Consider the following 24,307-nt stretch of genomic DNA (forward strand, 5'->3'; position numbering starts at 1 on the left):
CATGGCCTTAGGATTTGTAGGAAGTAATATAATCGAAGCAAAAGAGACATCGTAGATTTCTTAGCGAGAGCATAAAAATAAATTCATCTATCACTAGAAAGAACGAATTATGGTACAAAGCATACGACATAAACTAGGCATTGGAACCGATCTTTTGTACAGCATGTTTAGAGACAGAGCTGCACTTTTGCAACACATTCACGAAATTGTAAGACTAATATGATAAGAAGAGAGTTTTCCTGTTCAGCCCGTGTAGCTCGACTCCTGACCATTAGTCTAGTGCAGATCCCACATGTGATCAGAGTGTATTTTATCAACGAAAAACCATCACCCCACCTAACTAACTACCTACACGTATGCATATAAATTGGACCAAACTATTTGACCAGGGCAAACCTATCTAGGATCATGTAAAAAGTACACCCGAAACACTTTCATCTTAGTACCGTAGTAAACACATAGATCACCCCTAAGGACAAAGAGAGAAAGTTCGATAATTTACGCACATTTTGACCATCTCGATCATTCACGTATAATAACCCTCGGATAAATGTCCACCAAGAGAATGACTGAAACGCTCAATTACATCTTTTCTATCATGAAGTTTGTTGGTTGTCTATCATCTTTCTTCTCACAAACATCTTACAAAAAATGTGATTTTATGAAGAAATTCGTCTACGAATCTTTTCTATATCAATGCTGTTGAGCAAGTCCTGTGCAACTCTAAACCTGTACAAAGATGGCTATTTAATAAAGTGGGACTGTTCTGAAGGAACACAGGTTGGAATAATAGTATTCGTTACTTTTAAGCCGATGGAACGCAATTGTTCGAATGTTTGTGAAGCGAGTTTTAAAGTAAAAAATGTGCTGTTTTTTGTTTCGTTTTTATATAGATGATCTATAAATAAAGCAAGTTAAGACGACAAAAATACCTTCTTCAAAAAACTAGAATTTGTCTGTGTGTTGTTATTTTGGGCATTATTTGACCCGGTAAGACGGATCGACACAATTGATGCACTATAAATTAGTTTTGGAAAACGGTGTGTGTGTGCAATGATGGCTCTTAAGGAACCGCCACGCGTGTAGTGATGAGTTCGTGTATTACGCTTTTCTCACTACAATTAAATTAATTTATCTCTCGCAGTACGCTAGCACACCCAGCCGTAGCCATATAAAGTGTTTTTGCCGGTTAAAAAACGATAGAAACATAACAGAAAAGCAAAGAAAGAAACCTGCACTATAACCGCGTTGCCTAGTGCGACCACGAACCAGCTTCAGTCGGTAGGATTTTGGATGACGATCAGCAGAAAGTCCTTATCCGGTGCTACCATGATTTCATGCTTCTTGGACCGGACCCGCAAAAATGACAGATCGTTCGAGGGATCCAAGTCACGCACCACCGATCGAGCTTTATCGGACAGTTGGCTCATCAAGCCGGCGTACTGCACGGTAGACGTGTTGTCGAGGGTACTTTTCACCGGTATGCCTACGGTTGAGAGAAAAAAGGTTCGTGGGTGAGTAACTTCCGGACGGAACATCCCACCAAACAGCAGCAATCAAAGATGACATCATCGGAAGGTGCACCGTTAGATAGCATACGACGCGCGTACCTTCATTGTTGACCACAATCGTTCCTACAACACCTTTGTGGGATTGGATTCGTTTTAGCGTTTCTTCTACCTCTTGCGACTGGGAAAGAAAGAAATATACAAAATAGAAAGATTTGACACGATTGTACATTCCCAAAACATATAGGCTGTCGCCAACAGTCTAGCGATTGTTGACCGATTTCTTACCATTTTCTTCTTTTAATTGTAAATTATGTTTACGGGAACTCGATGCCAACTGCAGCACCTACAGCTTGATAGTGCTTAAAAGCAGATTTTAATGAAGAAAGAGGCCGGAAATTTGTTTGGAAAACTTTGCAATCGTAGGAAAATTGGTGTAAATTTTCTTCAGTGCCACCTCCGATTCGTTTTGTTTTGACAACCAAACGCAGCGTTACCATGATGACAGCAGTTCGCTGCTTGAAGGGTGTAACGGCGTTACTACTCTGGTGGTGAATAAAATAACTAAAGTGGTAAATATGAAACAGAATTTTAAATTCTAGTTCAAAATTAAAAAAAATTCTTGACGATTAAAATCTTTCTTGTATTATGCATTGTGTGTGTTTTAAAAGTATCGCCTGTTTTAAATTAAAATCTGGATTCAAACTTAACTTAACTTAATTCTAAAACAACAAACATTCACAGATATAGAATGCATAACGCATCATTACAAGCAACACGTGCTTGTAAATTCATATACAAACTACGGCATGCTACCAGGCGCCAGTATTCTGTGTTTGAATAAGATAAGAGATCGCTCTCGTGTTTATCATCTGCTTTTTTAAGGCCACAAGCTTTTTCTGTTGCTATGTCTTCGGATTACTAAAAAAAAAATTAAGTTTTTTGTGGACGGCTAAGTCTGTGATTCATGCCATTGACTCAAAGTACGAAACGAACCGGAGTACATTATGAGAGTTTAATTTCACCATCATCACTTGCATACAGCCTTATTCTTTCTCTTTTTCAGCTCCTGGCCACATCTTCTTGGAACTATATTTATCAACCGACCGATAACGATGCTGTATCATAGCCGTTGGAGTGTAATGTTTACATATTATGTCTCTGTTGCTCACAGATGTATCCTCTCATAGGTACAAAACACGTAAATAGAAAACGCAAGTAATAACGCTCTGAGTGCCATACACCTGACTACAATTTACCCACTTTCAAGACCATCTCAGACGGTTTTCTGTTTTAACCTTGCTCACACACACACGCACACATACTTACGATGAATTACCACCCTCACCGATGATGCAATGAAGAGTACAACTAATGCTGGAGTTTAGCACCATTTAGTACACTCCAGAAATAGCAAAGGACAGGAGTAGCTTCGTCGCCCAAGCGCAGGTCCACCATCACCCACAGACTGTATGTCGGCAAACGCATATAGTAAGAGAAGAGAAAAACGTGAGCGTGAAAAACTGTGTTGAGAGAAAAACGTGCCATGAGTCCTGGCTAGTGTGCTTGTGTGTGCGTGTTTACCCAGTGTCCTTGCTCTTCCTTATCATCAGCCGACCGAGGGAAGCAAAAGGCTGATTACTTCACCAACTTACGTGATTGACAACAACTCCACGCCAGCTAAAGTGCTTTCGGAAAGGATTTAACGATTGAAAGATTTGCAACGTTTAGCGCATGAGACACGTAAGCAAACACGCTTTTCGACGTGCTTCTTTAACCAGTTGCGTTTCTATAACTGTGAAAGTAAAAGTCTCGTAGAAAGTGAGCTCCAAGGGCTGCCACATTTTTTGGCATTATAATAATCAATACTTGTACCTAAGCATAAAATTCGTCCAACCTGCCTAAGGTCAATAACCTTCTGGTTGCTCTTTAAGGTTTTTATTTTTTTGGAACAAATTGAAGAATCGTGGTTTGTGTGTGACTATTTCTAAGATTCTAAAGATACGCGTTACACTTCGGAAAGTAACGTAGCTGTGCTGAGTTTGAGATGATTATCTCTCGTGTAAGTGCAAATTTACCAAACTTAACACATCATCTTCAGAGTGGCGCTGCAGCGTGTGCCATTAGTTACGGCTACAGGTCGTTTTCTAGTGTTGCTAGCTTAGAGACTTCATCTGGGCGGGCTCATACAAACGAAAACAGGTAATTGAGCTTGAAATTCCAAATCATTGATAAAAAAAATCGTTTAGCTTTGATTCAGATGTATTAGAAACAGGTGAGCACGTTCTTGAAGACTAGCATAAAACGTAACCATTGTTATGAAAAAAAGCGAAGATGATGCAGATCTATCAGCTGTTTCAATCTCTATCTTTTGGACACCTGTACACAATGGCAGATACAATTTTACTATTACACAATATTGTGTATTTTTTCATACTGAGTTTAAAAATTGGAATCTATCTAAAAGTTACAAAAAAAAAGTCATTCATTTTTATTAAAACTCCATATATGTTCTGATTTTCAGATTTTGGACAAACGTACGACCCTACAGCCAAAAGGCTCATTTTTACAATGTCGATCGAAAACGTCCACCACCGCAGGCAGATGAGTAAGTATTTTGCTGGGCAGAAACAAATCTTTACAAACAAAACAAAACTGTGGGAAAGTTAACCGCACAACCCAGCAAACAACAAAATCCAAATAACGTCAGAATCACGCGCCGAGAGCAGCATTAAACTGGTTACGTGTTTACCCCCCGGTGCGGTGATGTACGTTAGCAGCCCGGAGGGTGATATTCATAATGTTTGCTCAAAATCCAAGATTAGTACTCACACAGTAGGTGACAAGTGTGTTCTTGCCTGTTTGTCCGGTGAATAAGTCTGAGGTAGCGCTAAGAAAAGGCGTCACAAACAGTTCTTCGTTCTCCCATAGCATCAGACTTTATGGTTCCCCGTAAAAAAAAGGATTGATGACGTAGATCTCATCATGACGTTAGTCGATTGATAAGAAATAACATCTCATCCAAAAGCTCCATTTCGTATCGGTTATGGGCTCGTCTTGCAGATCGCGCTGCGTTTGTGTACGAAATAAATCCATAAACATCAGCCATTCGTAAACAACTCTCTTGCGACGATAGGACCCCCGAAAAAAAAAAAAAACTACGCCACAAACGCTTTCCCTGGCAACTTCTGCTTCTTAATTTTCTGCTTGTGATCTCCGGGCCCACCATCCTCCGTCAACGGATGCTAAGCAACGGCATCAATATTGATCGCAAGTTGTTAGCGGCTACTTGTCAGTTAATGAGTATAAGTATTGTCCCCCCGCTGAACATCAACATGGCGAGAGCAAAGAAGAAAAAAATAATATCAGATTGTGATAATAAAAACATCTACCCATCCTGTTCGGCGACAATAATAGTCCATTTTTCCGCCCCATTTCTTTCTCCCCTGTTGGTAACAGGGTCGGCTCATGTAACATCGACCACCACGCAGGAACACAATCGCCGTAAAATCGATCAAATAAAGCTTTCGTGAGGAATTTGCACCGAGAAGTTCGTGGGAAGAAAAGATGCTAATGCTTCGTATTGATATGAACTACGGTTGCTTGTATTTATCACACCTACAGCAAAGCGCAGTCCTTGCACCGATCGAATGATTCGGACCAATAAAAAGCCCAACGCAACGGTGGATCTTTTGATAGTTTACGATCGCTCCTATTCGCGACAGGTTGTCTTGGATTTAAAGTGCTCCGGAGACTGTGAACTTTGTTTCAAGTTCATTGAGGTGTGATACGCTGTTAGCAAGGACTAGTGCATTGTTACAGTGAACGTCAACATGGAGAACCTCATGCAGGACGATGATGCGGAACAGCAAACACTGTGTGAGCGAACGTTCGAAAAGTTAAACCGAACGAAAAGCAATGAAGTTACATCGCAACAACGTGAAGCGTTTGTGAAGCTGTTGGCTAATTTTGTGAGGTACGAATGAAAGCGAACTATTTGTGGACATAAAGTTGCTGCTGCTGTCATCTAAGGATAAGACACTTCTGCAAGTTACTAATGCTGAATATGCAAGTGCCTTAAAAACAAGGATATGGCTGTACGGACAAGATTTTGATACACAACCTTAAACGGAATTAGTGCAGTAGTTTATAATTTACAGAGTGATATCTATGGGGAGTTAATCGTGGCCAGTAACTATTATAAAAGGCTCTAATAATCATAATGGCAGCAGTTTTTTTCGATAAAATTTTTGGTGTTTCAAAAATTAACAATAATATATTAAAGTTTTATCAGAATAATCATTACATAATGATTAACTCATTTCTATGGTTGTTTGTGCTATACGCCAATTTCTAATTGGCCTTTTGATATTTTTGATAATGTTTTATTTTTTTATCTTGATTTTTTCTTTATAGGCAACGCGACTCCGATAAGAAACATTCCGAGGACCAACTGTTCCAAATGTTCAAGAACAAGGAAACGAACACGGTTAATATGGGAAAATTCTTGGCGGTAAGTTACCTTATTCTAAACGTGCTCTTGGGATTGTCCGCTACAAAACACAACTTTATAAATGGACAGGAACTGCGAACGATCGGCATCAGAAGAACGGATCCCCGTATACAGGAGATGATGGAAAATCTGAAGCGCGTGCACAAGCTCAACAACTACGAGCACGGGTCACCCCACACGCAGCATTTGAACGAGGAAACGTTCAAGGCCGTTATCGCACCGAACATTGTGCTGATTGCCCGTGCATTCCGCCATCAATTCGTCATACCGGACTTTCAGGGTTTCACCAAAGACATCGAGGAGATCTATTGGAAATGTAAAAGCAACGCGGACGGCAAGGTCGCCAACTACATCCCGCAACTATCGCGCGTGAATCCAGACTACTGGGGCGTTAGTGTCTGTACGATTGATGGTCAGCGCTTCTCGATCGGTGACACTTCCGTTCCTTTTACGCTGCAGAGCTGCAGCAAGCCTCTCACATATGCGATTGCGCTTGAAAAACTGGGCGCCCAGGTAGTGCATCAGTACATCGGTCAGGAACCGAGCGGACGCAACTTCAACGAGCTTGTCTTAGACTACGAGAAAAAACCACACAATCCAATGATTAACGCTGGGGCGATTCTTACCTGTTCGCTGCTAAAGACACTGGTTCAGCCGGAGATGACACTGGCGGAAAAGTTTGACTACGCCCAAACCTGGTTCAGCCGCATGGCGGGCAATGAGCCGCTCGGGTTCAACAATGCGGTGTTTCTGTCGGAGCGTGAGGCGGCCGATCGAAACTATGCACTCGGGTTCTACATGCGCGAACACAAATGCTACCCGGAGAAGGCAAATCTACGCGAATGCATGGACTTCTACTTCCAGATCTGCTCGATGGAGGCCACTTGCGATACGTTATCGGTTGTTGCGGCAACGCTCGCCAACGGTGGTATCTGTCCACTGACGGAGGAGCGCGTTCTACTGTCCGAGAACGTACGAGACGTCCTGTCGCTGATGCACTCCTGTGGCATGTACGACTTTAGTGGTCAGTTTGCGTTTAAGGTGGGATTGCCGGCAAAGTCAGGTGTATCGGGCGGAGTTATGCTGGTCATCCCGAATGTAATGGGCGTATTCATGTGGTCACCTCCGCTCGATCCACTCGGCAACAGTTGCCGGGGTGTACAGTTCTGCAAGGAACTGGTGGATGTGTTTAACTTCCATCTGTACGATAACATCAAGCACGGTTCGAACAAGAAAGACCCTCGACGTCATCGGTACGAAACCAAGGGTCTTTCGGTGGTGAACCTACTCTTCTCCGCTGCAATTGGCGATGTAACTGCACTGCGGCGTCACAAACTTTCCGGCATGGACATCACACTCTCGGACTACGACGGCCGTACTGCGCTACATCTGGCAAGTGCCGAAGGACACTTCGAGTGTGTTCGGTTCCTACTCGAACACTGTGGCGTACCGCATGATCCGAAAGATCGTTGGGGCAATCGACCGATTGACGAGGCGGAAACGTTTGGCCATGAAGATGTGGTGACACTGCTGCGACAGTGGGAAGAAAAGGTACAGAAGGCCCAAACGTGTGACGCTAGCGAGACGGGCTACAACTCCGACCAGGACAGTGATGCATCCTCCAGTGGGAAAGGGATGAAGTCACCGGATGGGTCTAAAATTTTACATTAAGCTATTTAAAGGCAACGAAACTTAAGACAATAATTATGCATTATAATCGTATGGAGTCAATCATCATCTGCCTCATTCTACGTTATTTTAAATTATCGATAGTCAATTACATGTTTAGCAAATGTTCATGCACTCGTTTCAAATCCTATTATCACTCTGCTTATGAGTGTGGATGTATATCGTCATTGTAACCGGTGCATGTCAATCATACCTTCTATTCGATGTAGACAAATATTCATAATCCATCTACCCATACAACTAGCATCAATGCATGCGAATCGAATAAATCAATAAACTAGAACATTCAAATTAGACTGTATTCAATGGGAGGTGTTTTTTTTTTATTGTACTTTCTTCAAGTCGCCTAGTTTGAAACAAGCGGAAAACAAATTGATCCACCCCTTCGGTTATGCTGCCGAGAAATAACGGAAATCACATTAGCGGAAGGTGAAAAACAAACACTAAAATTCTAATGCTTTTGCGGTGAATGACATATGTTGGTGAGCACTATTTGTTTGAACAAAGGGTTGCCTTAGGGTAAGGGTCCCCTAGAAACATTGTGTAAGCTATGACTTTGTCTATGATTGGAACTAGTGGGTGTGTCTTTCTCCAATCGATCATAGCTCGTTGAACCTAAAGGTTACCTATTGGCACCGGTGTCAGTCTTGTGGTAGCCACGATAAGTGAAAGAAATGGTTCGTGCCTTAGTTTTGCTGTTCAAAGCCGCGTAAGTCCGCCGTATGGAATTTATAGTAAAATAATACCGTCTTTTCCGGCGTAGGAAAAACCAACAAGTGTTCCTCCGCCAGAACCGGAACCGGAACCGGAGGATTTGGAAGAAAAATACATCGACCATTGCTTTGAACGCATTCGCCAGGTACGATTAGTGAAGCAAGTAATCGTGATGAACGAGTGTGGTCATCCAATACGGAGCACGATCGAGAACATGGAGGAATCGATCACAACGTCTGGCCTGTACGCTAGTTTGAAGGATAAGGCGCACTTTTACCTGAAAACAATTGACGCAAACGATGAATTTCTTATGCTGCGTATCAAAACACGTAACAATGAGGCTATCATTAGCACCGATCCCGATCATGGTTTACTGTACATCACCGTGCAGGTTCCGGAATGAGGAAAAGTTGCATTTTATATCATGTAAAGTAAATCAATCATACAAAAATAAAACACATAAACGTTTGGTAAAAGATGCATTGCAAAGAAATGGTTAAAATAACTAATTTTGCTGGGAAGAGTGCTAATTTTAATTACCTCTCTTTAGGCAACCATGTCTATACGCCTAGAGGTATGCAAGGAATGTTTAAAGTTGTACCATTGCAGGGCTGTTAGGCGTTGCTTTTATCTGCCTGTTTAAGATGAGCTGTGTTTCTACGAGCTTTAGAATGAAAAAGCGTAAACTAGAATTATCCACTACCTCGGCTAAACATTGTGTACATCTGAAACTACAAAATAACTCATAGCCACGTAGTTCATAGCACGTTTGAAATATTTTAACACTTGATGTTTATCGTAAAATTTTGCAACGATAAACGACTTAAAATCATCAAACTTTCGACAAACAAATTTATCGTATCCCACTACACCTATGCGCGTTCGATTTGAAAAATAAATAAAAAGCTTTCTGATGCCAACTGTAAGTAAAAGAAAATTGTTACCACTTCTCGCAATTGTTATTCATGTTTACAATTTACTTCAGTTGATCTGCACCCTGAAATACGGCAACAAACTTGCACTAGAGCGGGTTAGTGTTCTGACTTATTATTAAACCGTCCAAAGTGTTTTAAAAGTGCTAATTGGGCTGCATGGTTCATATACTTTCTACCTCTGGGCGATTGTCAGACATTTTCACACATTCTGCAAAAAAAAAAAAAAAAACATTGCTTTCCATTACAACGGTTGCAGGATGTGCAAGGTTCTTAAAACAATGTTTCACAGCACATTATTTCAGTGTCAAAATTTGGTGTACGAGGTATGTAGGACCGTACAAGCGCAAAAGCAATTTCATTCCGTTCTACCGATGCTAGAAGGTGCCAAGCCGTTAACAGTTTTGCAGAGATGAAAAGTTACCGTGATAGTAGAATATAGCTGAAAGACAGACAGAAGTGGGAACTGAAAAAAAATGTGTATGCAAATTATAGTAATCAGTCGCACCACATTCTTAAGATGCGTTTCTTCAGGGCGGTTTTTTTTATTCTATATTATTCGTTTTACATTGCGCCGCCGTTAATTAAATGATATCACCTTACAGCCTAAGCTTTATTTCAGCAATCGCTTCCACTTGGGCAAACTCCAGAATGATGGGCAGTGCTCCCTTTCCAAACCTTCACCGCGTTGGCCCAGTCGGATGATACGGATCGGCCGTATCGGTTCTTTGGCTCGTATGAGCCAAGGTGAACGCACTCTGCGTGCGAGTGTTTTGACATCGAACGAAAGCTGACAGCTTTATTAAGGCATCCAGAGCTGAAGCATTTATTTCTTTGCATAAATTCCAACATCACCCTTCGGATGACGTGGCGTGTGGCATAACTGCCAGCAAGCGAGCTATAGTTCTCGAGTGGAAAATCTCGTATATTTTACTGGGACGATGATCCACGATCGAGTGGTTTCGATGCAAAGACGTCACGTGTTTGTCGAACAGTGCGAGGTTCACGGTTTTAGCTTACGACGAGTGTGAACACGGGACTCTTAATCAACTGTGACACGTGCTTCTCTGCTGTATCGGAGCCTAAGTATGCTGAAAGAGAGCATAGGAAACTCTTCTCAGGTTTACCATTGTTGAGATGTTTACGGTCAAATCGATTAAACTTTCTTGTTGAATTGTAAAGAATTTCATAAATTTTAAAAAATTAATAAAGAATGCCACTAATCTTGTTAGAAACGCTAACATGAACTGTTTTTTAAGCAATGGATAAGTCACATTAAGAATGATATAAACATGCAATGTCCCACAGAGGTATTCAATGGAAAAGAAACAAACATCCCCAAACATTATCTCACCTCTACTGTTGTATTTGTATCTTTTCCTCCAGTAATCATGCGACTATTAATGGCAATCGCTACAGAAACGATCGAAAATAGACGTAACACATAAAAAGTGAATACTTTACTTTGGTCTATCTTGGCTTCATCCTGGCGGCAAACTATCGCTCTGTGCACAGAATTTATCTAAAATCCTTTCAGTCCTCCAGAATTACCCTTTCTTGATTCTTGATTGCGCGGATTCAAGCGGACCTAGAGACCAATGGAATCTATTTCGATCGCTAGGTTCGATCGGCCGCAACTACACTACGATCTGAAACGTTTGTGACAACTCTTCTCCTACACCCATCCTACCATTCAACCAGTCTAAGTGACTAACACGATCTGAACGATGGCGCTTACCCAAGACCCAAGGTATGAAGCAGACCGCAATGGGGAGAGAGTAATTAATTTTTTTCGCTTTCGCCTGAACGATACATCGCTTATATGAGCGCTTCTCGCACGTAATTCGCAGCCGGGCCAGCTCAACTGTCTTCCCAAGGGCAACGTACCTGGGGTTGAGTGTGTTTGTGCGCATGTTTGTGGGAGGTGGGCTGATTTTTTTTTTTTGTCGTCTCTCATGATGCCACCCTTTCTGGGCACGATTCTGCCACGATCGCGACAGAATATCCTAATGGGATAGTGGCGAGATAGTGGCTAGGTGGTCACCTGAGATGACGGCGAACCGACGCTAATCCAAAGATTATTAGTCCCACCCATTTGAGGTGAATCTTCGCGCTATCGCCATAGCTACCGGCTAATGGAGTCATTACCGTTCCGGTAGTTCTAGCAAGGCAACGAAAGCAACAGTCTCGCTGGCAATGCGCCATCAGCACCGGGCGCCATTGCTAGATGACCCCCGTCGAAGGTGTAAGTGTGCGAATTAGCTGGGTTGGTTCTTTCACCGTTGACGCATCCGATTGCGATCGAACTGCGGAATTTCGATTCCCTTTACGTTAGAGATTGAGGGAAGTGGAAGACGCACCTTGAGGTGGATGGTTTAATGACGCATTACACTGGCGGCAAATAACTTTATCGTGCGGATAATGCTGTGCGCTTGGTAGGTAGAAGCCAGCCGTGAGAACACTTTCGTCGTAATTCTAAGAGCGAATGGGTCTTGTGGAAAGTTTTAATGTGCTTGGAAGAACGAACGAAGCGATTCAGTTGAAAGTAAAAACTATTAGAGAGCTCGTTGCTTCAAACTTATTTGCCGTTCTTTAGTTTTTCTCACATGACACGGACTATTACTCTCACAGACTATAGCATTTAATAGCAAAGTTCTATAGAATTCTATAGCATGTGATGTATGGCAGCAACTAAGTAATTCTAAAACGAATTTCGCTATTCTCTAGCAAATCTTGCTGTTTTCACTCGCTGCACTAGGCCTTACGGCGTGAGAATACCAAAGGTGGCGCTTCGATCGGTTTAGCGATCGATATGTCACAATTTACTAACGCACGCTAAACGGTTGTGTGGTCGTAATGGCACATCGAATGCCCTCCCGTTGCTACTGCATCGTGCTCATGGACAGTGTAATTAAATTTTAATTAGGAAGTAATTTTACCGATCACCCACACGGTTCTCCCGTTCGCGGGGACCATTGAAATAGGCTGGTGGAAGCGCTCCGAAGTGCATTTTTGTCATTTACGGTTTGGTTGCGTGCTGAATTTGTTTCATTTTTAGGAACGAAGCCTATTAAATAATCGTCCACGCGACCATTGGTGGTCTTCGGTGGGAGTTCCATTTATGGGCCGCATAAACAAGGCAATGTTAACTACGGTAGCAATGGTAGATGTGTACGCACGCATGCAGACACTTATGGTAGGATTTCCTTCCTACGAATGTCATCGTTTGGTGGACGATTTATGATTAAGTAATAGAAGACACACATTTGAGTATGTTTAATTTATTTGTGTGAATAGAAGGATGGTTTATTTCTCAAATATTTAATAGAAATGTAGCGTCAATAAAACAATGAATTTCTATTATAATGATCTAAGGAAAAGAAAACCCCGAGTTAAGTGTTTCACAATACCCGTCTACGATGTAACCGGCTCTATATGTAGGTGTCAAACGTTGCCAAATTTGAATGAACGTTCAACTGTACTAAATTCAGCTCACGTATGGTTCCGATGCCGATCACGATCAGCAATGGCATACTGGAGCAAGTGAACTCGTGTCGCTAAGTTCGTGCGTAACCATCATCCTGATTACTCGCGTAATTAGACTACCCGCGGAGAGGTACCTGGCTGCACTCGGTGACATTTCCAACTTCGTTGACAGTGTGTGAAGTTGAGAAATACATAGTACGATTTGCATTACGTCAGATAATAGGTGTCAATGCAAAGATACAGGTAGTAACGTGGAAGGCACAAAGTTTGGTTAGTTCAAGGTTGCTGATAATATTTAAACAACGAACCATCATGATGTCATGCACACAACAACGGTAGTTTATTTGCAACTGGTGATGTGTGTCTTTCATTTGATTTGTTAATGAAGAAATGTAAATCTCACAATTATTTGGTTTATGTTTCCTGATGCTACTGCCGATTGCCGATAATGTGTTCAAGGCTAACTATAACACAACGTACAAAGGTGAAAGACGTATTGGATTGATGTTCAATCTTCTATTTGAATAATTAAACAACATTGCCCTGGAACATGACTCTAATCGAGTGACTCCATCGGAACATCTTTTATCTTTGCAAGCATGAATAAACGTTTGATTTTCGGTTTCTTTTTTGCTCGATGTATTGAGCTACTCTTACTGCACCAGTTGTTGTTATGCGGTTGAATGCAGATTTATGTTACGATCCGGTTGTAGTCCTACAATTTTCCCTTGATAATACCGGTATCTAGACCTCTCGAAGATTTTTTTTTATTGAAACAGAAGAAGAATATTGGATGCTTATTATTTTAAAACTAATTTCACTATTCCTATTCTTCATAAAGCCAGCCCAAGGCCACAGAGGGTTGAGTAAGCTGACCAGTGACACCTTCTCTAGGAAGTCTAACAGGCAAAGTTTCTACCCGCCACATTCAAAACGCAGCCGTAATGGTTAGGCGTTACTTTAACTTCATCCCAAATGAAATCAAAACAAGCTTTTGAAGCCTACAGCGGTAGGACTCCTTTCTCCACGAGCAACTTCCACGAGTGGGTCCCTCGGGGGGGCTTTCGATCAATGGCCGTTTGGCCGAAAGACAGTGCACTGAGACCGAAACACTGTCCCACCGGCTGGGTCGCCCATTCGCTTTTGGTAAGCGCAGCCTATCGGACAACATCTACCTCATCTTTCCTTCCGGTGCGCCAGTCACAGGGCTAGCCCGTCGGCAGTTCAATGACTTTCTAATTCACCGACCGGACCTGGCATGCGTTGTCTTGCTTGGTCGGTACGTTTGCTATCCCTTTCCGTCTTGTTGTCCCGTAAGCAGGTAGCATCAAACATCGGCTACTAAAGGGAATGTTTTGGGGATTTGTGGTGGGAATACTCCATGTGCAGAAAATCCAGCCACCAACTTTCCTAGTCGCTAGTGGTAGAACCAGGATGCATGCATGTACAGTAGATTAGTGCTACCACAGGCTGGCTTTAGTAGACAAGATAAGGAAGTTAGCGAGAAGCGTGGAAGAAGCGAGGAAATGCGGATTATGCATTCACGTAATGTGACATGCGGATCGTCGGTGTGCTGTTGCTTCCTTAAAGCCAAACTGGTCCGACGCTGCCCACAGTTTGCACACGGTTCTTCCGCAGCGTTCGCTCATAAAACGCAACGCCGGCATTTATCAGTCTCGCTGGGCCTGGGAAAGGCCAGCTTACCAACGAATGCACCGGTTTGGTTGGTGAAGAGAAATCGAAGATGATAAATATTAGACAAAACCGCGAGCCACCTTTCTCGCGAAGGTGAGGTACGGTGCTTTGCATTCGTACGGTATGGAGATGTGAGGCCATGCTTCTGCCTCGCTCGTTCATCGTACCAGTGGCGAATGGAGATGTGAGGTGAATTATGCGACATGCTCACGTCATGGTTCGCCTTTGATGGGATTGCTCGGTGGGGTAGACGAACATAGAAAAAGAGGCCTGATAGTGAAGCGAAAGCGGACCCGCAGTGTGGAAGTTATCAGTGATCTTTGCGTGTTGCAAATTAGCCGACGATCAGATGCATAATCGTGTCAAACGTGGCAAATTCAAGTCAGGGCTTCGGAGACCCAACAGCTTGATTAGGTTGACCTATGACTTTCTCCTGTTGATTAGGTTGCTGTCGTTTAGTTGTTTGATTGTGCTCCACAGCCTGAGCTGGATGATGCTTTTTCTTCGTTTCTTTCTGCAAATTTTCGAGTCATAACATTAAAATAAAATGTCGCGCGTTTTGTAATTTGTTTGATAAGAGATCGGAGACACCCAGAGCTGTACACTGTTTAACTTCCTAATTGGTGATAGTAATCCAAACTTTTTCACCTGTTGCATGACTCACGGGATAGGTTAGGAAGGATAAAATCAAGAGTTTTATCTTCCTTTCAAACAGCCGTACACAAACTTTCAAACATTGTTTACCTTTAACACAACGATGCGAACATAATTAGTGCGGTTATGTTATTGCTAACCCGCATTATGTGAAAATGCTAGCCTGCGATGCACACACTGGCAATGTTAATTAACGTTTCGTTTCTATACAATGTTGCAGCAACAGTTTTACAGCATGTGCTGACCGGGAGCTTGCTCAGCATCCGGCTAATCTGAGGTGCAAGTCTTGTTCGAATTGAACTGCGGTGAAACGAAAGACTTGAACGGGAGCAGCGAGAAACCTTGTTTCCGTTTTTCTTTGAAGCAAAGGAAGTTACTAGCGGGCAGTTGTATAAGTCGTGATTTTCGTTTGGCAAACTAATAATAGTTGACTGATTGTTAACGTATTGAAAATCACATCATATTTTAATAAAATTACAAATTTTGGTTACATTTTTTTCTCATTTTCCAGCTTTAGCAGGGTAGCGATTGTGTTTAATCAAAAACAATATTGATTGATGCTGTGAAGAATGATATAACAATCATACTTCCAACACGCGCATAACAAAAACGGAAATGGGGGAAAAATGTTCCAAAACAAAATTACGCTCTCCTGGTCGTGGGGTGGAAATGAACTGATAACACGCACGCGTAGATGGGCAAGCAGTACTCGCAAAAGGTTATGCAATCTGCCCGACAGCTCTGCCTGCTGCGCTTATTGGCCTCGATTTTCGTAAATTAAGTTTGAGATGCTGTTCAGGAAAATGCCATGGCAAGTAGTGAACATTGAGGTAACGCTTTGAAACACATTAGACTGCCACCATTATTGATCACCTATAGGCTGTGACGCATTAGACGTACGGCGGTGTTTGCATTACAAGAAGTGTTGAGTGTGGAATACTAATGAATTTTAAGAAAGAAGAGAGAAAAAGTTAGAGAAAGAGATAGAGTTTGTGATAAAGATTTTTCATTTTTTGTATCTCGTGAAACAACATTTAGGCAATAAGTGCGGAGTTAAACAATTTTCTAGCTGAACTCAGAGGGGGGATCTTGCATAATCGCATCTCCGTTGGGAGGTTTTCATCGTCAAAGGAAATGAAGTTTGCTGGGCATAACGTTAGCAGAAGGAAATCCATGATGAGCGCTTTATATCACATCTGTTAGACAATTTTAATTGTTTGCGAAATAGAACGATCGGATTAAGTGAATTTTAATAAATGACTAAATTGGAAGTTTCTTACCAACAGCTAATTACAATCTTTTAATTACGCGAACTTCATATGTACTTCACAATATGACACGACTAAAAGTTTAGGAAGAATACTTAATACAACTAATATTGATAGAATGAAATCTTAAGAAACTTGCTTTGAATATTTACTATATTCATTCGTTTATTTGAGTGAACGCCTTCATGGCATGCAGTTTAAACTCTCAACACTACCGACAATGAGTCAAATTATAAAGAATCCAAACAAATTATTACCAAATGGAACCATTTTGTGTGCTAATACGATAATCCTACTGCTTCACGATTCTTGAATAATTTCGCTGGCATCGTCACTTGCCACTGGAATTAGTTCGTGATGTACGAAACCATTTGTTCGCGCAAGTGCTTTTCGTGATCGACTTTTATGCCGCATCAGTACGGGGTCGCACATTACCCCTGCTATGAGCTGCTAATTGTAGAGCAACAACAACAAACACAGAAAGGAATTTAAATTCGAAACGAAACAGGTGCCTTTACTTTAAATTGGAAATTAAATGCAATTCGGTGACACTCGTGGTAGCCCGAACATTGCTGTCAGTGGACAGTTGGGAGAGAAAATGAGCTCAAATAAAGTAGTACCTCCGGGATAGTAGGCTTCCTCGTTAGGTCACTTGTTTATGCAAATAGTTAGCCAGGTAGCCCGATAGGTGTGATTTTACATAACACAAAACGGTGAAACATGTGGAAAAAGAAATCTTTGTCATGCCCAAACACCATGGCAAAGGAGGAGGACTCGAGATGTACTTCAAACTATTTAACGTTTATTTTGTATTTTAACAAACCAAATTATTACAGTTAATACATTTGGGCAATCATGAGCAAAACTTGTGCTTGGGGTTGGGAAATGCCATGTTAATCTCTCATGAAAGAACCAGAGGTCAGAAGAAATGTTGCACGTGAGAAACCACAATTTGTATTTTTTAAGAGCACCTCTTCTAACAAAACCTCACTAGAACTGGCCGAACCCATCAATCTTTACCAAATGTTCTATATGTTGTGGTTCCGCGACTCAGCGTCGCGGATTCCTAGAAAGCAGGATATTTCGTCATCGTGTTGACGATCGTGTGACTTGCGGAGCAAAACAGAATGACAAATTGTGCGTCTTTCTGGTTCGTAAAGTGTGTGTGTGTGGCTTTTTCATGTTCCATTCATGCGCATCTCACACGCCAGTGGGTGCGAAAGGCTAGCTAAGAGAGTTGTGGTCATGGACGTTCTTTATTTTAGAACCCAATTCTCTCCCCCATATGCAGGCTAATCAATGGGATGTGTCGCCCATATTAAATGATCGTGTAGAGTTCTCTTTCCGGACACAGAATATAATGATAACCTCACTTGGACCTGCAGGAAGATGAACACCAACACGTTGCTGATACTCCACAGTTCAGAGAGGGAAGGCGTGATTAATTAGCCAAACCCAAGCACAGCAAATGAGCCAACCAGCTAAGAGAACCTTGAAAAGGCTGTCAGTTGACAATTGGGGGGGTCGGTCGGCTTGAAGTAATGGGCCACAACCTTGCTATCGATCCACATACACTTCTGCGGCTAGTCTCGAGCCCTTCCTAAAGCTTCGTTGCTCCGTGGCTCGAAAATTCATCAGAAATCGATCAACCGTTCGATGACCCTGGAACCGGTGCCGGAATCCAGTTGCGATGGGCAGGCGGGCTTTGGTTAACCTACATTCCAAAAGTAGAAGTGATAGTAGATGTACGAAATTGGCAATCGGCAGGCGGTTGTAGCTGTGCGTTTCTTTCTTGTTCGTGTCTTGATTTTGCTACTACCAGTTGCTGAAGTGTTATTTGTTGGTGTGTTGCTCTCATCGTTTAGTGTGCTTATTTTCCTTTCCATCCTGTCCTTCAGTTATTTGGCGATTTTACTTTTATTGCAGTGGACAATCAATGGAGGTTAGTACATTGGGTGCTACTGGGCAACAGCAAGAGTAAATACTAATAAACACATTTTTGTGACGTCTCCTGTAAAGCGATTCTGTCACATTAAGATACATGAAACAATTTCGCGCCTAGTACGATGCACTACAGTTCATTGTGCGATGATGGTGGCTTTCAAAGGTGCGTTTATTTGCCAGCAGTTTTGGCGATTCCTCACAAAACTGGTCCACCTGGCTTCAGCCTCCCATGGACATATCCGGCAGAAGTCCGGTCGATGTTGGTGGCCGAACGAAAGCGAAAATTGAAGATCAATAAAATGACCGGTTTCGCTGAGCCGTGCGGTTGCCTTCGTACGGAACCATAATGGGGTTGCTGGTGCTGGCTAAGCATTTCGATACTGAACCCTCGGTAGCCGAACGTGGCTACCAAGAGCCTTCGACGAGGTCGTCAGCCACTGGTTTGCCGCGGCTCCCGTTGTCAAGCTTCCTACCTCAGACACACACACACACACACATACAGTTGAAGCTTCGTTGCAGTTTTTCCCTTTCGCAGTATATCGTGGCCGTCTGTGTTGTTGATAGCAGCACCGATTCTTTTGAGGCACAGCAATCGCTTGTCGCTCGTGTTTGGGCAAGAAGAAAGTGAAGTTATCTTGAGTGACAAGTTGTTTGGAGTGTTCGCGAGGTGTCGCACTAACGGGCACGTACGCATCCGGGCTGGAGGCACGAACGCACGGCCAGAATAGTAGCGAGCACGGAGATTCCGGTTACGGTACGGTTAAAGCTTGTTTGGAGTTTTTCCTGTCGTTTTCTGAAAACAAATTATTTTGCAGTACATTTGTGGGAGTGTACATGAGGCATATGTGAATGAATGGACATAAATAGCTGGACTGGATAGTGTTGGCGTTGTTTGCGGATATTGTTTTGGAACGGTAATGTTAGCTGTACAGCATTTTTGTTACCGCACTGTAAACGCATTGTTTGTGTTAGTAAAACAAACTGATAAAATGGCACATTAAAAAATAATTCAAAAATAAATGCAATGAACTTTATTCACTATAAACGTTATCACTTTACATATTGTGAAACTGTGTAGAAATGATTTCGCTACTCTGCAGCTGATTACTCGATGCATGCTGACCTCGATCATGAAGACATTACGGGATAGTTCTGTGCAGACTCTCACTACCCATCCACTATAATCAAAATACCAACGACCTTCTAAATGGCCGATCTGAGGCGATCTGAAATCATCATCCGAAGTATTAAGCAAGTTCAAATTCAGCAAAGTCTTCTACAATTGGTTTTCACCTGCGTCGCCTTTACGGACTCGTTGGTGCCTTTTCAACATTAACGGTCGAGAGATTCCGTGCCGATTTGTACACCATTTGCAATCGTTTCTTACCGAGACATGCGAGCATGAGCAAAAGACAGCACAAGACAGAAAAACTGGATCACTGGTGAAAAGATCACTGGAACAAGTGTAATGATATTGCTCGGAGGCAGCATGTGTATACTGAGCCACAATTTTCCTACGCTTACCTTCTCCTTCCCAGGGCACCATCGCCAACAGACCAACAGAAAGGACAGAAATAGGGGACAATTTTGAAGCGTGCCGCAGTATCCCGTGGAAGCGACCGAAGTTGGCGAGGAAAATAGCGAGTCGTTAGTAATGCGAGAACGTCTCCTGTACGCCTTTTTTATGGACTAACCTCACTAATGGTACAACGACGATGGTGACCGGCGCTATTGAAAGCATAATCTTGCCTTCAGCTACCAACTCTTTCGGTACAGCATTTCTTCAAATGTCATCGAGCCCATGTAACTTTTCGCTCGCTTAATAAAAGCCGTCAGCTTCACTTTTCGACAATTTAGCACAACCGAAGGGGGGGGGGGGGGGGAGGCTGGGCTTAATGTGGATGACGCAAAAAAAGCGGTACGCGTATTATGAATATTAATAACAGCCGGCTGGTATTGCGACTCGAGTTTTACGGTGCCGAGTTTTTGGTGACCGCGACAAAACGATAGGCGTTTGTCTCGTGATGACATCCCGATGGAAGAAATATGAAACGGTTTTACGAGTACATGTCATTTGGAGCGGGACCATACATATGCAATCAGTCGTGGATATTCGCTTGCAAACCTTTCGGGAGCTAAAGCTGCGGGGACGAAGACGAAGAAGCAGGTTTTTCGGAAAATGAAAGACGCAGGATGAGACGAACAAGTTACTTATTCATTGCAGATATTTGAAGATTTTCTTTTTATTCAAATTACACTTCATTTCTCACTCTCATTCCAACGGTTGCGTGGTTTTGGACTGATGTGCACCGTGGAAGTATTGTTTTTATACAGGCCTATACCGTTTAGTCACAACTCCTCAATCACACAATTACTTAAACGATCAAGGCTTAGCTGGCTAAAGCTTTGAGCTGTGCCTACCTTGCCTGCAATAGTAGTAGCAGCAATATGCTACGACGATCTAAACGGTTATCTTCTGCTTAGAGTAGATTAGTATTTACATTAAAAAAAACCGTGAGAGATAATATGGTTTTAATCGTCAACCGTCAGTTTTCTTCGCATTTCATTATCTTGGTCCGCTCGCCAAGTTTATCGGTTTCCCCGTGTTGTGCAGTGCGTAATCGTAATGTTGTGTTTGGTTATTTGATTGTGTTTTTTTAAGGTTCTAATTTTTTACCCACTGCCTCCGGCATTGCCTATAATCAGCTGGCCTGGGAAAAAAACGTCTAGTCCGATGTTACGTCATCTAAGTAAGACTTCGATTTGGAGCTCATTGTTTCGTAAGAGCAGTTTGTGATAGGGGACAATGGTTAGATGGATGTTTCGTTTTGATAGACAATGCATCCAGCATAGAATTGAATTAATTTCTTCGAAATGACTTCTACTTCAACAACGAGATCTCAAGTCCTTGGCAAATTGCACACGATCTCTACGACAAATTGATTAAGATCAGGTATCGGCTATGATTTTATTCGGTATCATTTTTAAGTCTTCACGCTTTATAAAGCTTTGATCTGCACTTTCCTCAGATTGGGATCAGAACAAAGTGTCGTATGAAATAGCAGATATTTTAGCCTCGATAGCTTCCAGCTGTGTATGTGTGTCATAGCGGTAGATTTAATTTTCACAACACTGTCACAGTTTTCCTCCAATAGTTACGGTCTTCATTCCCTGACAACAGCTGATCGCCTTTGATTTGAAGATATATCACACTGCAACGGACCAGTTTGGAAAAGTCCTCAAGCGTCGTGTCTCTTCCAGTAATAGGTTTACCATAACGAAGCTATAAAAATCCCGTACAAGCCCGAAAACTTTGACTATTGTCTACATTAAGGGCAGTAGATCACACAATTGCCCCACACGCGAAATAACCGTAGTGAATAATTGGGTGATCGATCGATCGATCGAAGCTCAAACCCATTGGGCAGTGTGAGGGATATCTTGTGGTTTTGATTTCACAACTACCGCATAGCATCATCGGCCACCTTGGTGGTCTCCACTCGTTCCATGCAGATCGCTTTGGCCGTTTTTCACCATGCAATTTTCTACTCAACGACGCGAGCCAAGCGTACGAATGCTCGGTGAACTACCTTCCCCTAAAAAGCATCGCTCGTTCCAGTTATCTTTAATTGATCTAATTGTTGGTAGGTATCGGGTGGCAAGCCCTCGTTTTTTTTTTTTTTTGCTGTTAGTGCTGCTCTACCTTATCGCGATCTTCAAAACAGCTTCCTACTAATTTACCCTACGAATCGCACCTTTCCGTACGGCTTGTTTGTTGGAAAAATTATTTCCACGGTTTTGGCGGAGAAAAGCCCTGTTCTATGAAGCCGAATGTTTGCTTTCCAATAATTACTCTGGTTGGGTAGGTTTCAAAGACGTCTTGAATTGTTGTTCACTAATTTTACTACGCAAAGCATTAGAGGGAGCATCGTAGAAATTCCAAAGATGAAAAATCCAAGCAAAAAACTACGTTAAACACCGATTGTGGTGAAAATGCTACAGCTTAAAGGGTGTCAGTTGATTAGATCACATTGCAACAAAAACACCCCGACAACAAGTTACACTGCACTCAATTTTATCGATTTTATGCCTGATTTTTTGTCATTGTAAGAGAGATTTTTTTGTTTTTGCTCTGTGCGCTACATACATTCTACTTATCCGAACATCGTGTTGACTAATAGCGAGAGCCTGCTCAAAAGTGGATACGAATTAAAATGGCCTGCTGGGTGATCTCCGGGGTTGGGAGAAGAAATAATAAAAAAAACTTACACACACACACACACACCACAAATTGCCGCACAAGTGACGCGAACCGATTGAACGATCGATTGTGCGGCATACGGGTTGACCTGTTGCTGATAGTTGCAGAAAGTTACCGCTGTTACACCGACCGACCCGCGGGAGATATCGTAGATGCAGCGTGTTGCCGTCCAATGCTTGCCGGTATGATGTAATGCGCCGGCTGGTGTTCGTTGGTCCCCTAGGAGAGGCAACACGCATCGCCACTAGATCAATTTGTACCGAGATTAGCGTATCCGTGCTGCTTTAGGTTGATTGCGTTTTCAAAATGTGTGTGGTTTTTTTTTCTTCTCTTTTTACCCTTATTTTACAATTAGAGTTTTAGCCAACAGCGGTAGCGTCGTGGCACAGGAAGATACGATTACGCTAGGAGCGAGCCTGAGTTGCGACGGACGCATTGTAAAGGTTGTGTGCTACACGAAACATGTACTTGTGTGTCTATGTGGTCCATCGAATCAAAATCAACTATCTGGTTTTGGCTATATCTTTTGGTCGTTTTTTTTTTGGGTTGATGTATCAATTTGGGTAGAATAACGAACTATTTCCTGTAGCTTCGCCTGGTAGAAATAGTTGATATTCAGTTTCGGTTGTGTCCTGTGCATTGTCCTATGCCCTTTTGCTGATGAGTTGGTGATGGTCTTCTCGTTGTGCATACGTACATGTGTACATACAGTCGCGAACCGGATCCGAGATGATCATTTGTTGGCGTTGGGTCTCGGGTGTGGTGTTTCTGTCTGTCTGTATCTTGTATCCTCAAACAACCTGCACGGTTGCAAAAGCACTGAATGTGACTTTTTTCGGGAACTCGGTACTGTTGGAGCCGCGCGTCTTGATGACCGGTTTCAGCGGTGGCCGCGGTTTGGCTGTCAGCAAACCGGCCGAGGTCGCCAGGTCGCGCAGCTTCTGCGATATGCCGGTGCTGGTTGATTTGTTCGATGGTGCAATCACCTGCGGTAGCGTCGTCGGGGTGATGTATCTGCAAGCGTACGGGAGAGAAAAGGTAAACAAAAAAACCAGGCAAATTAGAAATCAGTAAGCAGCCGCAAGGTTAAGGAGTTTGTACAGGGCAGGAGTTGCGAATGAATTGTTTGACTGCACGTTTGATACCTTGGCGGAAAGTTGACACTGTTCAAGGAGTAACGATGAAAGTTGTTTTGTATTTTTTCCAATCGAACAGGATTTGAAGTGAAGTTTCATACAACAGAAAATCAGATGCAAGGCTATCAACCGATAAAGATTAGAGGAACAAGTTTTAGAATCTACGACTAACGACAAAAAATGCATCAGGATCATGTGCTCTAATGTAGTCTAACTTTTTTCGTGTAAGCTTCGTTTTCGTAGATCAGTAGAACGTTGATCAAGTTGACATTTCAAATATCTTTCCTATCTATGATCTTGGTCTCAGTCTTGCCTAAAGGGTCACATAATCGTGGCTCACACTATCCGGAACGCATCAGCCAGTAGGAAATCGTTTTCGAGGGTTGACCCCCGACAGAGAGTGAACTTTATTCAATCCCGCCTAATGCGGTTTCCCACTTGGTGGTGGTGGCCAACCGACGTCGATGTTAATCGAACGGTCACGCTAGATCTACCCGAGTGGAGCAG

General features: G+C 42.5%; 5 protein-coding genes across 5 annotated transcripts in view; 2 read left to right on the top strand and 3 right to left on the bottom strand.

The window, feature by feature from the left end:
- The window catches only part of LOC126559420 (uncharacterized), a 252,847-nt gene that overhangs the window by 203,121 nt on the left and 25,419 nt on the right, over positions 1 to 24,307 (bottom strand). The gene's annotated exons all lie outside the window — the stretch shown is intronic.
- Positions 1,274 to 1,740, bottom strand: LOC126566925 (dynein light chain roadblock-type 2). The gene is made up of 2 exons (XM_050223304.1): positions 1,611 to 1,740; positions 1,274 to 1,486 (listed from the first exon to the last, which is right to left on the bottom strand). The coding sequence occupies exons 1-2, from the start codon at positions 1,738 to 1,740 to the stop codon at positions 1,275 to 1,277; spliced, it is 342 nt and encodes a 113-aa protein (XP_050079261.1). The 3' UTR covers position 1,274.
- On the top strand, positions 5,308 to 7,726 carry LOC126557444 (glutaminase kidney isoform, mitochondrial). Its single transcript, XM_050213224.1, has 3 exons — positions 5,308 to 5,484; positions 5,925 to 6,021; positions 6,091 to 7,726. Exons 1-3 carry the CDS (start codon positions 5,342 to 5,344, stop codon positions 7,690 to 7,692), a joined length of 1,842 nt encoding a protein of 613 aa, XP_050069181.1. The 5' UTR covers positions 5,308 to 5,341; the 3' UTR covers positions 7,693 to 7,726.
- Positions 8,385 to 8,827, top strand: LOC126566936 (uncharacterized). The gene is made up of 2 exons (XM_050223305.1): positions 8,385 to 8,399; positions 8,474 to 8,827. The coding sequence occupies exons 1-2, from the start codon at positions 8,385 to 8,387 to the stop codon at positions 8,825 to 8,827; spliced, it is 369 nt and encodes a 122-aa protein (XP_050079262.1).
- LOC126557869 (small conductance calcium-activated potassium channel protein 2) overlaps positions 23,448 to 24,307 on the bottom strand; it is a 31,863-nt gene continuing 31,003 nt past the window's right edge. The window contains exon 2 of the mRNA XM_050213777.1: positions 23,448 to 23,678. Coding sequence (XP_050069734.1) covers positions 23,456 to 23,678 — 223 coding nt within the window. The 3' untranslated portion in view covers positions 23,448 to 23,455. The remainder of the gene's footprint in view (positions 23,679 to 24,307) is intronic.

The sequence above is a fragment of the Anopheles maculipalpis genome, chromosome 2RL, assembly GCF_943734695.1.
Source record: "Anopheles maculipalpis chromosome 2RL, idAnoMacuDA_375_x, whole genome shotgun sequence".
Classification (NCBI taxonomy): Eukaryota; Metazoa; Arthropoda; class Insecta; order Diptera; family Culicidae; genus Anopheles; species Anopheles maculipalpis.